At 38.8% G+C, this 15,000-nt stretch overlaps 1 protein-coding gene across 1 annotated transcript in view; it reads right to left on the bottom strand.

The window, feature by feature from the left end:
• Nucleotides 1–1,273, bottom strand: part of LOC113811035 (protein slit) — a gene marked incomplete in the record, with an annotated part of 454,281 nt that extends 453,008 nt beyond the window's left edge. Inside the window, 2 exon segments of the mRNA XM_070136863.1 lie at nucleotides 583–872; nucleotides 1,221–1,273. Of these exon segments, the coding sequence (XP_069992964.1) occupies nucleotides 583–755 (173 nt within the window).
• Between the last annotated feature and the right edge of the window lie 13,727 nt (nucleotides 1,274–15,000).

The raw sequence follows: 15,000 nt of genomic DNA, 5'->3' as shown, positions 1-15,000 counted from the left end.
GTTATCATATTTTTTGTTCACTATCTGCCAAGCATTTTTTCTTTATCAAAGCAGAGTACCTTGTTAGCTAATTAATGCTGTGCGTCTCTGCGGATACTAAAATCGTTGTTTTCATGTGCCAACCATTCTTTCTAACCATGCGATTTCACCTGATCTATTAACGTTTTGTGGCCATGCAGAGACGCCCATCATTATGGTATTACTTTTTTTTTTAACAAGGTACAGATTTCTGTTTACTTCTTTCGGCGAAGGACGACCTTGCTCGCACGACCAACTTTCCTTTCTTGGAGGCTGACCTTTACGGCGCACTACGACCTGGCCGACGCAGCAGAATGTGCCTCATTATCACTTATGCATGATCAAGTTGTTAATTTAAAATGTTTTATATAACACAGTGCGGTTTTCATGTAAGATTATCCTTATCCAGGTTAGCAATAACAGATCGAAGGTCATGCGCTACCAGGCAAATCTTGTGACGCTTGCATGAATGATCTTTTAAAATCTTTGAACATCAGGTCTAGCATAACCGTGTAAGCAACAGCATATGTTGGCATGAGTGGCTGAAGGTGCCGGGGTACTCACATGCGCTGAGCGTCGTGTGGCAGGTTTCTGGGCACACGTGTGAGTCCGCGGTGTCCGCAGCTCACGGTAAGGTCAGAGCACGTGCACTCTGCAGGGCATGTGCTCAGAACCTCGCCCAGGCCATGGGTCACGCCCACCGCCATCACAAATCCTAGCAGCCAGCACGCCCTCATTTCGGCCAGCAGCAAGAAGGTCACACAAAACTACGGGGATCTCGCGCCCGACGACACTCGGGTCCTCAGCTCACGGTTACTCTACACGTTTTGCAACAATCACTATTTCCGCAATGACTGGAAACAATCGGAATTTGTTTACCGACGAAATATGAGGAATGACAATAAATAATGCTACATGGCTCACATGAAATACAGACTTAAGCAGTCATACAAAATAAAAATAGGAAAAAAGGGCGCTATAAAAAGAAAAAGAAAAAAACAATCGATATACAAAATCCGATTGTCTACTGATGAATTAAGAAGTCCGGTGCAATGTTTCACGTTATCAGTAACACTATGCACAGGATATCTTGCACAAGTTATCTCCTCTCTGGCTTCTGCCCCTCACCCCTGTGCGACACGCCCCTATCCCCCTCCCCCCTCCTCCCCCCAGCAGGGCGACTCGAAGTAAGCGCGCCTCACCCACACAGAGACGGGCTGCCAGAGAGAGCGTCCACCCTCCCCTGGACCACGACTCGCACTGAGGTATCCCCTGCACCTCACCCAGGCAGTCACCCTGGCCTGCCGTCACGCCTCCTCGCTGCTCGTGCTGCTGCGACTGCTACGACGTCCTAGTAAACTGCGCCCGCACTTTGCGGTTATTAAGAGCAAGGCTTCACGTGGGATAAACTTTTGTTTTTCACCGATTTACGAAATGTATTAGTGGAACTGAATGCAGTATTTGTTGTGAATATGACGGACTCGGAATGTGAAACCAGAGACTTTTACTTAACGAACTAATCCATATATCTGTAAGCAAACAACAATTGTCTGAGATTATTGCTTTTAACACTTTTAAAATTAAACTCGGATGGCAATTTGAGGTGTGAATGAGGATTTTCTTTCTGAAGGAAAATCTCATGACTGAAATGAGAACGTTGATAATTAACATCACGTCTTTATTTTGCTTATCACCACTAAATTTCAATAAATACTAATGCATTCAACACAATATTCTTCACATCAGTAAGATACGAAGCACGAATGAAAACTAAGGATGATAGACTCATTCTAACACATTTCTAGCAGCAACATTTCAGTGTGTAAATGTCATAAATATATTACATTATATATTACATTAACATCCGCCTTGTTTTTTTTTACGAACAGCTACATAATGGAACATTACCTGGTTCACATTGTAAGAAGATTATATACAGGCAAACTCATTTATTAAGCAGTTATCATCAGAGCACATATGATGGATATTGGTGCCTGACTTATAAACTTTTATATACCATATTAGTTCTCGTGAAAAAAAATGGACCAGCGTAGGTGGCATCCTGTAATAGATATGGCGACGTGCCTCGGGTCTGTAACTAAAGGTAAATTGCTTGATACTCGCTGCAGTATCCACAAACGCACACACGCTGCAATGTGTTTGTAAAGGTACCATTAGCATCGGCGCCGAAAAAGGTAATATACCCTAATGGATAGGTGATCAGAGTCCTAACTCAGGTGTCAAGGATTCGAATCCACAATTCAGCTACTTTTTCACATTGCTTACTAATGACTGAACAGAAAAGATACGCGCGCGCACTCTCTTACACACACACACACACACAGAGAGAGAGAGAGAGAGAGAGAGAGAGATAGTGAAGCAGAGAGAGAGAGAGAGGGCGGGTTACAAGTCTTCAGCCAGATTAACATTTAGATTCTTTAACAAAAGAGTAATCCTGAATAAAGGTATTCAAGTTAAAAATAGCGAAAAGACATGATTTGGACAAGTTCTAATGTCCACATCAACTATTCAAAAAACGACGGTTAAAAGAACAACCCGTCAAACCCTCGATCACAGGAACGCGTGATACTCTCAGGTTAAACTAGTTATCGTGGCAGTTCAGAAAATCCTTCATGAAAAATCTATGATGCATTTTATCAAATACACATTGTAACTCTTGCACATCAGGTGGGTGAGTCACGAGGCAAAAATAACCCCCCCCCCCCGGCTGAGATGAAAGAAAAATATCACGACTTGCCCCCAAGCTGCAGCACCTTCGGAAGCGACGGCGTCGGACAAAACCCGCCCACGGAGTATGGTGGGTATGTGGATGTGGTAGTAATGTTACACATAGACACACACACATATATATATCTAACAATGAGGGTAGCCCATAAGGAAAAAGGCAATATATTTCAGGGTACCTTAACAGTAAAGTTCAATAGGCGAGACGATAACTAAAGGAATACTGAAAGGCAAAAAAAGTTAATATATATGCTAAAAAGAAAACTAGCACGTAAAAGAAGAAAACAATGTAAAAAATCTTGTAAAGAAAAAAAAACAGGTAATAACAAACAAATGAACCAAAGAGAGAGAAATAAACAAGTAAAACAATGGAGACAAGCAAAACAACGACAGAAAACGCCACCTAGCTTCCATCGAAGGACTGCTACAGACCGAGTTTCTGCTGCACGGAAAGTTTTTTTTTTTTTTTTCATACTTCTGGCTTATCACTGGGAGATCTAAAATTTTGTCGTAACCCACGGATGCACAGGCGAGTAACGGACGGCAGGTAAACACATAAACTCGATTTGCCTCGTTTTCACGAGATCAGGAAAAGTGAAACAGCATCGGGCACACTTGTAAAACATCGTGGTCAGGAGATAATGTAAGAAAACAACCACAAAAAGTGGTATAGCAACAAGCAGGAAGCAGGAAGCCGGGTAAGGCAAGCTTGATTAATTACAAAACTAGAATAACCAAAGGAAATGTATTTTGCTACAGCAAGGCTGGCATAGAGATAAATAAATACATACAATTAAATATATTACATGAGTACAATTTAAAAAATCCACAGACACTATATCCAAGAAAAATACAACAGTTGGCACCTTGTCTGAAAGGGATCAATCTGAAATTCCCGTGTTACCTTCTAAAGAAATAACAATAAGAAGTCCCAAAGGAGAGGGATCACCTGGCTCAACAGCAGCAATATACTGTAATCTTGTTGTGGAGAATAGATCTTAACCTGTTTCATGCGGATTCATTTGTCCCTGGCATAATTTGCATAAAAATCTTTCACAAGTTATCACCTTTAGAATGCTTGCAGGATCCTAGTCCCTCTTGGAGCCGAAGTATCAGGATCTTTGTACATTTTGCGAGTAATAATGAGGCTTCCTAAAGGGAGAGCTTCCTTCAGGCACATTTGTAATCCCTTGTCCTTATGTGCCATGCTGTGCGAGAAGCTTCACAAGCTGCTTCCCTAACTTCTGTTAATGTCCCAGAAGCACTGAACTTGGAGAATCGTCATCATACCAGATCTTTTTTCAATCCTATATCTACATGGAGCCGCCGCATAAAAGGACGTCTCATCAGACAGAGAAAGGAGAGACAGAAACGACAGACAGACTAAGACACACTGGGTCTAGCTCACCATCACTCCGCCCTCGGCATCCGGGGATACAGGTCTCTCTTGGGATCTCACATTGCCGTGCTTCCATAATAAAACTACAAGTCAAGACCCCTTTCGTCCACCTGCACTAAGGCCACCCTTTCTTGCTGACATCTGACTGCAGCAGCGCTCCCAACCTTTACCTTCACATCTGGTGATAGCGGTCTACTTTCACAATATTGTGTTTTGTAGTGACCATGAAACACTGCATCAAGGTGGTAGGGGTTTTGGGATGTTACAAAAAATGCCTATAATGTCACTTAGGGGGAGAGATGAAATTCACATATATTTCAAAAGGAAATGAGAAGTCTAATTACACATACACACACACACACACACACACACACACACACACACACACACACACACACACACACACACACACACACACACACACACACACACACATATATATATATATATATATATATATATATATATATATATATATATATATGTATGTATGTATGTATGTATATGTATGTATGTATAGAAAAGGGCAATTGTACCGTAAAAACATTATTTGTTTCTTAGTGACCACAGATCTAGAGGAGTGGACTGACACTGATAGATTCTCACAGGCATCCATAATAGGACAACATGAATTGAGTTATAGTCATTGAAGGAAGTAGTCTTTGTCTGTTGGCTTTCATCATGAGAATGAATTTAATTCTAATATGTATATATTTTGAAGTGTCTTGGTTTTGGAAATAAAATTTATCATCATTACCAGCACTTCCATTGCCACAATTTGAGCACCCACCAAACATAATAGGTGATTCCAACAGTCACCATAACAGCTTATTAAATGTGCTGATACTACCATAGATGAGAGGAACGCCCAAAATAACATGCATCTACTCTGTAACCCCAGTGAACGAGGAACGTTTTTTTCTGCCAGATGGCACCAGAAATATATACTAGATCAAACTTTCGTGACTAAAGATATGGATGGTTTGTTAAAACTGTGCAGGGCCTGATCCAATTAATATTCATATCTACGGACATACGTATATAAAGAAATAATGCATATCTGTCTATCTGGCAGAGATACATTTATCTATCTATCCGGGAGATAAATATGTCTAGACTGATAAATAACGATTTATTTCTGTGTATATGCATGTCTATATATATGAATAATAATTGGGTAGAGCATCGCACAATATCAACAAACTGGCCGACAAACTTGCAATCCTTCTTAGCAACACAGTACTGTCCTTGTCACTATAGACAAAACAAGGCGTCGCCTAAAATAGACGGTAAAGTTCCCCCCAGAGTATCAAGCATATAACTGCAGTATCCTTCATCCCCCCCCCCCCCCCACCCATACACACACATCTACAATTATGACCAGATTCAACTGACTTGTTTTGAAGAAGACCAAAATGTACATCTCCAGAAATCACAGGACTCAGTTCTTGCTGGTCCACACAAGTGAACACTCTGGGAGGAATGTGCATGTACACACGACGCAGATATGGCAGACCAACCCCTGGTTCCCCACAGGAGAGCTGGACCAAAACAACAGAAAACATGGATTTCCGACTTCAAGCAGACGTGCATCGAACCTCCTCAAAATAATAGATCTAGACAAGGCAAATGACCCCTAGGGAAGTGGAGTCTTACTGGTGTAGACACAATAATCAGACAAATAAAAGAGTAGAGCAGACAACCTTAAAAGAGAAGCTTGTAAAAAGCACCAACATCACTCTAAAGCCTGTCCAGCAATAAACCGAAATATTGCAAGTCTTCCAACATTTGAGGAAGTAGTAACTGCCCTGTGCGCTCTAAAGACTGACAGGGCTGTATGCTTCGATGCTGTCTACGTAGGCCAAAAGAGCATTATCTTCAAAGGAAAGTTACAAACAAGCAAAAGTAATATCTATCTTAAAACCCAGTAAACGCAGACAACCCAGTAAGCTACAGACCCATACCCTTTCCTTCGAACTGCATGAAAAATTCCTACTCATAAGATTTACACCCACACTGGAATCACATCCCCTCGAACAGGCTGATGTTAGAACATAAAAGAGACACATCAGAAGTCTTAGCCATAGCATTGTACATTGAAGAGTGTGGTAAGGCTAAACGTATCTGCTGCTTACAAAACAAGTCTGTCGAGATGGTTTAATGTTCAAACCGGTAATAATAATCAAATGCAAAAGAACACGACTTTTTTGGCACCATGGCAGGCCCATGTCTGCCTCAAAGGAAGCCTTAGTCAAACAAGGGAAGTAAAGAATGAGTCTAATAACATCTCAGGCAACAATTACCCTCCAATGTGAATATGCCAACTTCAAAAGTCTAAAGCCATGGTCACACTACTTGGTATAGAGGAGGCCCGATATATGGGCTGAACTTTACTGACCCAGCTGATCCCTTCCCTAACTACGGACGGGGAAAAACCGCTGGGTCGGTCTTTGCTCATCGAAATTCCTTGACCCCGACTAATTAAGACAAACCTATGAACAGTTACAAATTAATTAATCAATGAATTAATCAAAAGGGCATTATACAGGTGCACATGCTTTCTCTCATTTATTTTGCGGGAAAGTGTGAATAGTTAATATATAATTTATTTTCTAATTCTAAAATGTTTGCGAACAAACGCAAACATTTCACTATCGGCGCATGGATCTTCCCCCTGAAGTAGTATATTCCCTCAATGACAATATTAGGGTTAATTAGGTATTATGGAATACCTAATCAACTAATACAACTACAAGAACAGGACACTGAATAGGATGAAGATGGCTGATATTAGCAAACCCCTACAACACGAATATTCTCATTACGCACATTTTGGTCTTTTTTGTCAAACTACTAACCCACAATCAAGACGTCTTGCCTCCTTTTACGCTTCGCTCTTCTAAGCCCTAAATAACAATGGGTCAAGGAAAAAACAACTGACGTAAGACCAGGTAGTGCTGCTTCCCTCGAGAGCGCCGCGCCGCAGGATAGGAGGCAGTTCACACCGAGGCTGAGAAACAGTAAGGATAGTTCTGTGAAACGTCATCAAGTCAGTCATAATGTCACGAACTCTCTTACGTCAAGTTGATGACGCACTGTGGAGAACGCTATTATTCTGTTCTCATAAATATTATGCATGTGTATACTGGGCTACAGGGGACGCACCGCCGTCAGCCGAGACAGAAGGCTTAACCATGTCTCTATAATATAAACAATAACAGCAACGCCGATAAAAAATTGGTAACCCTGGAGTTGTGCTACGCCTGATCTGTTCATTGCCGACAGCAAAATCTCGTTCAAACCCAAAAATTGTCATTCTTGGTTTTAGTAAAAGATTTCCACATACAGAGGGTGGTGTTCTCTGAAAGAGCTAAAACTTACACATATAGTTTTTGTTTGTGTCATTAATATCAGACAAGAATATACATTATACACATTAGACGCGTTATAAGCTTTCATGTGTCTTGCCCACCATTTGCTCCATATTTGATATTTTCCCACAGATAGGCCTATATATTTTGTTCTCTTGTCATTGCACGTCCACCTTACCTTTTTATGCATGCTTTAGTTCCAAGTAACTATCCTTGGAACTTGTGCCTCCCACAAATTTAACAAATTGGCAGCTTTCGATGTCACGCGGCGAGAACGCGATACTGGTTCCGGTTAAGCAGGTGACTAGCTGGTATGAAGGAGTAATGTGACCGCGACTTGAAATAGCTGAAGCAGTCTTCCAAAAAGACATGCAAACAAAATGTAATTTCTTTAACAAATGGTACATACAAACAAACTAGGAAATATGGCCACGCCTTTTCACTTGAATAACGGACAAGTCAGGCAAACAATAAACTTCACAGTAAACAACCAACTACTCCCAGCAGAACCAAACCCCAAATATTTAGAAATGACCCTAAACAGAAGTCGCCTCATACAGAAAAAAAAATGAAAACCAGAAACAATTTAATTAGAAAACTTCGTGGTCCTTGCGAGGCTTATGTCAATCTAGCCCACATTTTTCTGGCCCACAAAAAGCTATCACATAATCCTAGCCCATTTTTTTAAATTATAGCTAGCACACACTTCTAGCCCACACTTCTGGGGATTGGCGATGGACTGAAGTCAAAATATAAACCTATCCCACACTTTCTGGCAAACAGTGAAAAATAAACCTCGCCCACTCTTTCTTACCCTCATAGCGAAAAACGGCGATATCTTGAATACAAACTTTTGTGCCAGAAAAAAAAAACTTGTGGCCTAATAGATCCTGTCGAACCCCGCCATCATTTTTAAACTTTTCCTAGCCCACACCCTAGTCATCCTCACAACGGTGCAGCCTTATTCGTGGCCAGGGCTGGAATTCTACGGAAGTTCGCCTGCTAAACGGAAACAAAAGACGACGGATGATGACGTACCTACGGAATTATTTTTCCGTAGGTTGTATTTTTTTCTTTTTCTTCTTTCTTTCTTTTTTATGACTACAGATGATTTGATGCAAATTTTAAAAAATCAAGCAATATTGAATTATCTGTCCATGTTCGCATAAATTAAACAATTGCTGAAAATTGCTGAAACCATCCTAGTATGAAGTAATATTATGTGGCAGCCCGAACGTCATCACGGCAGAAATTTCATCAGATGTCACTTCAGCTGTGTCTTCTAGCTGGGCATCACTAAATCAAGTTTACAGGTTCAGTGTTGCATTTTCTTGTTATACATTTAATACATTTTCTATCAAGAGATGCAGATGCATTTTATAATGACTGACATAAAATGTTTTTCCATTATTGGTTTAATAATGTTTTTTTTAATTATTTTATGCTGTGTAATGCACAAGAAAGTAACACAGGGAATCCTATAATCATCAGACTCTGACCCAACGCAGTGTAACTGTAATCTAATATTCATCCCTTTATCTCTAATCATTTTCTTTATTATCTAATGTTTACAAAATGGCAGAAATGCTGCCACGGAAAAACGGTCAGCCCTGAACCATATTGGTATGTATTGATATGATTTGGGAGACTGAATATCATCACGACAGAAATTTCAGTGATGTCACTTCAGCTGGGTCTTCCAGGTGGCCATCACCAAAGGCAAAGCCACAGTCCTATGGAGTGACTTTAAACCTTCATTCATACTAAACAATCAATATCAATAGTCGTATATTTTTTAGATAAATCAGTTTAGTTATACATCTAATACCTTTTCTTTAAAAAGATGCAAGTTCATTTTATGTTGTTGAATATTGTTACATTATTGGCCTATTAATGTATTTTTGTATATTGTTTTATACATTGTAATAAACAAGAAAGTAATGCAGGAAACCCTTTAACCATCAAACTACGAGTAGGATCAGCAGTGTGACCTTGAGAGCTAGGACAACTCTTCCAGGCCCCTTAAAAGAAGGAAATAGATGAAATTTTATATTCGAGAAATCGCTGTTTTCGCTATGGTAGCTAGAAAGTGTGGGGTAGGTCTATCTTTAACTATTGGCTAGAAAGTGTGGGCTAAGTTTATGTTTTGACTTTGGTCCATCGCCAATTCCGCATTTTATATTTCCCCAAAAGCGTGGGCTAGAATTGTGCGCTAGCTATAATTTCAAAGCGTGGGCTAGATTGACATAGACTAGCGACGGTGATTGTTTTAAAGGACGGTAACCAAAACTAAAATGTTAATGAGGATGACAATATTGCCGATAATGATGATAAGGATGGTAATTATAATTATCTCTATGATTATGAGTGATAATTGTGAAGAGATAATTAATAATAATAATGATCATTGGTAAATGGTTTGGACTGGACTGGGGTGATAGAAGGTATTGAGGAGGGGGTAGTAACAGCAGTGTTAAGATACATGGTCAAAGGAGTGCCTGGAGGAGAAGAATCCGAGGAATGAGATCAGGGAACTGCTGAAAGTAGTGGAGTATCAGGAAGAATGTCAGGAGTGGAGAGATCCGGAGGACACTGTTGCAACAGAAACATCCATGTGGGAGCATTAAGGCTAATGGGGTGCTATGAGTCTGGGAGAGAGTGGAAGAAGAGGGGTAGGGGAACTTGAGGAGGATAGTGAATATCGGCAAATACTTAGAATGTAGTGGGAATAGCAACAGAGGAATTGGAGGGTTGATGCGGGAGCGGAGCATTCTCGGGTCATGTTTAGAAAGTTTTGGATGTCTTCTAGTTTCTGGAGGGGAGTTGGATTGGGAGGTCTGGTAAACAAAGGTTCCCGTGTGAGTAGAAGAGGAATAGATGTTCGAGGAGCAGAGGAAGATGGTGTAGATGTGGTAGATGAAGTAGAACGTTTAGGTTACCTGATGGGACAGGTAAAGTGAGGAGGTGGGGTTGGCATCAGAGAAGTGGTAGAGATTGAAGTATCTGGATCTACACTGGAAAAGGAATTTGACTGAGAATAGAGGGAGTAGAAGTAGGATGGTTCGGGGTAGAGGGTAGATATACTGGGGAGATATTGAGGCATCTTGAAAAGATGGGAGGGGAGCAGAGCGAATGACAATTTTGGAATAGATAGAGAGACAAAAACCTTGTCAGCGTGCTTCCATTCCTGGTATGAATATGAGAAATACTACCCCAGATTCGAGTTTATATGCAGGGCAACCCTTATGAGATACATTTTGGAAGCCACCATAATTGGTACACATACGGGACTGAGCAGAGAAATTTGAACGTTCGTGACCAGGTTGGGCACATAAGACATTGACGGGGAAGGGATCAATATAGTCGGACAGGAGAGGACACCAATATAAACTTCATGGGGGAAGTCATGTATATGGTAGAACAATCAGTCGAGTAAACAGAAACAGTTCCAGTACAAGTATCAGAAGAGGAGCGAGGTTTGGCAGAAATTGGTTTGTCAGCGAGGTCAGTCAGGGTAGATAGTGTCCGAGCTTGGGGCTTGGATGTAACTGTGACAAGGCATGAATGATCGTAACGACAGTGAAAGTTTGCCTACTTGTATTTGAAGACATTGTTGGAAGAGAAGGGTATTGTCAGAGTAAGGGAATGTAGGGGAAGATGGGGTGGTGTGGGGTGAGGTAGTACTGTGGGGAGGAAGACGATAAGGATGAAGAGTAGTAATATGGATGGAGAGGGTAGACAATGAAGAGGAGATGGAGTGGAGAATATTGGGAAAGAGCAAGGGGTGCATTCTGAAGGTTGAGTAATGACTTTGGTAAATTATTAGGAATGGATAGAGTTGAAATTAAACATCGGGTCACGAGTATTAGTATCAGTGGTAGAAGCCATGGCCACAGGAGAGAAAGGGTCAGTGAACCCGTGAAATCAGCCAGCTTTCATCCTTTCAGTGAGCTCTCACACCAGGAAGTGGACAGAAAAGGGGATGAAGAAGAAAAGGAAAAGTAAAGGGGGAGAAGGAAAGAACATGTAAAATTAGTTGAGATGCTGGCAGAGGTCCAAGGCAGGGGTGGACCTTTACATTGGGCCTCAGTCACTGTCTAAGCTCCCCCACAACAATGAGCAAACGATTGGAGATGGGGGAACGTTATGAAGCTCATGAAATTACAGAGTATCAACAGATTACCAGCATACCCATGCGTCCACCGCTAGTCCCAGTCATGGTCTGCCTCTTCAGACCATAACCATTACAATATGTTTGGCAGGTATTCAACTTGGCTACAATAAGTAGGTGATGTTCTCATCATTGTCCCCTGGAGATTGTGCTTACGACAGATGCAACTTAGAACCATCCAAAATAGAAGCTAGTTTTCCTGGATTCTCTGGAGTGATGGTGGCCTGCATTTGTCTGTATACAGAAAGCCAATAATAAAAACTACATCCATTATTATTCTGCACAAATCAATAAAACTATGCTGAGGGTTGTAATATGTTTTTCCTATAGAGTATTGAGAATTTGTAGTCCTGAATTCTTTAAGACTGACATCAAGTACAAGATTGATTAATTCATAAAACATCAGTAAACTAGAGAGATTTCCTTCTGAACATTAGAAAGTGGAGAAAATAACGAGATCTGACCCTACAACTCTGAAATTCCTAATAGTACAAGTTTAAAATCTGAGGCAATCTGTAGATATTTTGATACTTAGTAATATCGGCCAGTGAAAAGATGAGGTTTGGTACAAAACAAGAAGCTACCCACTTCCTGTGGTACAATAGGAACAACAGCAAGATCATTAAGATAATTGAAAAAGATTCAAAGGAATTCAATTGTAGAATTTTCTGGAAACAAAAGACACGTAATAAGTATAAAAATACTTGGAATACACTGTAATGAGGAAATCAGTTTAAAAAAATAGGTGTTAAAGGTTTATATGCAAATGAGCAAGAGTTTGCAAGCACTCTTGTGCATGCCATGTGATGCAACATTATTCTTCAGCTCTTAGAATAGACGTGAATTACCCACTGAACTTCATAAATCTAGCAGACATCTATATGTAGTTCAACTTTACCAGCTTTCAAAATAAGTGACAGTGAGGGATCTTCTTGCTTCTGACCTTAAAAGTTTGGAAGATTATTTTACCCAAGCACCATTCCTTTCAGTGTGGCTGATAACAAACAGGAAAAGAAACTTGGTAATAATGCTCAAGGGAGGCTTATAAAAGCCCCCTAATGGATATTTGTTAAATGAAGTGAATGGGGAATTGAGAACTGGGCTAGTAGAATCTCTTTACTAAAGATGACTGCTGATCTCTACTTACTCACCCAGTTATTAAAACCTTTTCACACTTGTACTAAAGCACTCTTCAAACTGTGGATGCGGATTTCTAAAGGAAAATATTGAACATTGTAGTACCATGACCAAAAAAATAAATAGATGGTGGGATACTGAACTGTAACTTCATGTTGAATTACTGTTTTTTAATACTTTACAGTAAAGAATCATTATTGTCCTGAAAAACTTTATTAATGCAGGTATGTTACTGTTTAGTAACAAAAAAACAAAAAAACAAAAAAAACAAAAATGTAAAAAATCAATCAATAACCAACGGCAAAGCAACAAGGTCAAACTCTCAGAAAATTAAAAATCAAACAAGTGTAATATTTTCCAACCTTTATTACTAAAATGTTTATCAGATTACTGCAAATAACCTAGATTATAGTTTTCTGAATTTATATACATTCTGCCATCTTGTGTAACATATCACCGGTATGGAGGAAAATTTAGTTTGGCAGAATATAGCTGAAACTGCTCTTATTTAACCCATCTGACTTTTCATGTAAAATTATTTAAAAAATACAGGAAGAATGTATACAAATGGCTGTAGAATAGATATCTTTACATTTTTTAAATAATACTTTATACTTTTTAAACTGTACATATGAATAGATGTTATCTTGCAAGTAAAATTTTCAAAATAAGAGAGGTAGATCACTCAATACTATACATCCAGCTGCACTAAGTTCTAAATGTCAACTAATAAAGATTATGAAATATTTGTTGTGTTTACACCAATATTCTATAGGACAAAGTATTTCGCAAGATGGCCAAAAGCAAATACTTACAATCTATGATATTACACAATAAATGACATGTACCACTTTAATAAAATATGGGTTCATAGAAATATAAGTGACACTGAATAGGAGATTCTGTTGAACTATTATCTGATTATATTATAAAGGTAATATTATTACTAAGCAGTAATATACTTTAATGAACACTCCAAAATAAGCTCATTTATTCAAAATACTTGAACTTTTATATCAAATAAAACTAAGGACACTTGTACTCATATTGGTTATATGTAACTAGATTATATGAATATATATATATAGACAGTGAAAGAAATTTGAAGAGCCAAAAATTATTATTAAAAAAATATACAAGATTTTTCCGTGCTGTGTATAAAATAAAAAATAAATAAAAAAAAATAAAAAATAAATAAAAAAAGCATTACCATGTCTTTTTTAACTCTATGACTTTTGATATTTGATAGCAAATTTTCAATGGGATCTCAAGCTTAAAATTACAGTACAATTTGTATGTCTACCAAAAAATTAACCTATATTCCCCAGTTTTTACATCACACTCCCATTCCGAAGAATTATAAGTGGAGATTCAAATCTAGTGGCTCTACACCTTTTGACTTCATTGATCTAGTGATTCGCATGCATGGAGAGTAATCTTTATGCACCTTCGGTGAGTTGGCAATACGTTCTCGTAGAACAGCAGAGGACAACAATTTCTGCTCTGATTTGACTGTAAGAAAAATAAGAATATTTAATCAGTAAATTCTAATAAACAATATATCTTTCCACATTATCAGTTTGTCCCAGCTGTGAAGCCAGAGCTTTCATTAAAAAATTTCTATCATACTTTTACACCTCAAAATGAACATGTAAACACAGTTCAAGGTGTTGCCACAATTTTGATCAAGAAAAAAAACATCAAGTATCTCTATAGCCATGTATTTGTTCATGTATTTCTGTCTACAACAGAGTTAAATGGTAATTGGTAAGCTTGGGAAAAAGGAGAAAGTTCAAGACTATATTTTCTTTGTAACAAAATTAATAAAATCTTACCTCTTAAAAATATATACATTAACTGGCTGCATGAACAACTACAGGCAACATTCATGTTATATATATTATTCAAATAACTGATATTAAATTGTAAAAATATTTACTGTATTGAATCTTGAGAAGCTAATCAAATCCCAGAATAAGATCAATGAATTTGCAATAGAAATAAATGTAAAAAATTTACTCAATATTAGAAATAAGTTTTATAGTGACCTTGTTGACATTACTCTCCCTCCCCTTTTTAACCCTCATAGGACATGTGTCCTATATCTGGACAGGCTCGGATTTTGACAAAGAATGCACAGCAAATTGTAACAATATTTT

Source organism: Penaeus vannamei, chromosome 22, assembly GCF_042767895.1.
Source record: "Penaeus vannamei isolate JL-2024 chromosome 22, ASM4276789v1, whole genome shotgun sequence".
In the NCBI taxonomy this organism is placed as follows: Eukaryota; Metazoa; Arthropoda; class Malacostraca; order Decapoda; family Penaeidae; genus Penaeus; species Penaeus vannamei.
This window is presented reverse-complemented; position numbering and strand designations above follow the sequence as displayed.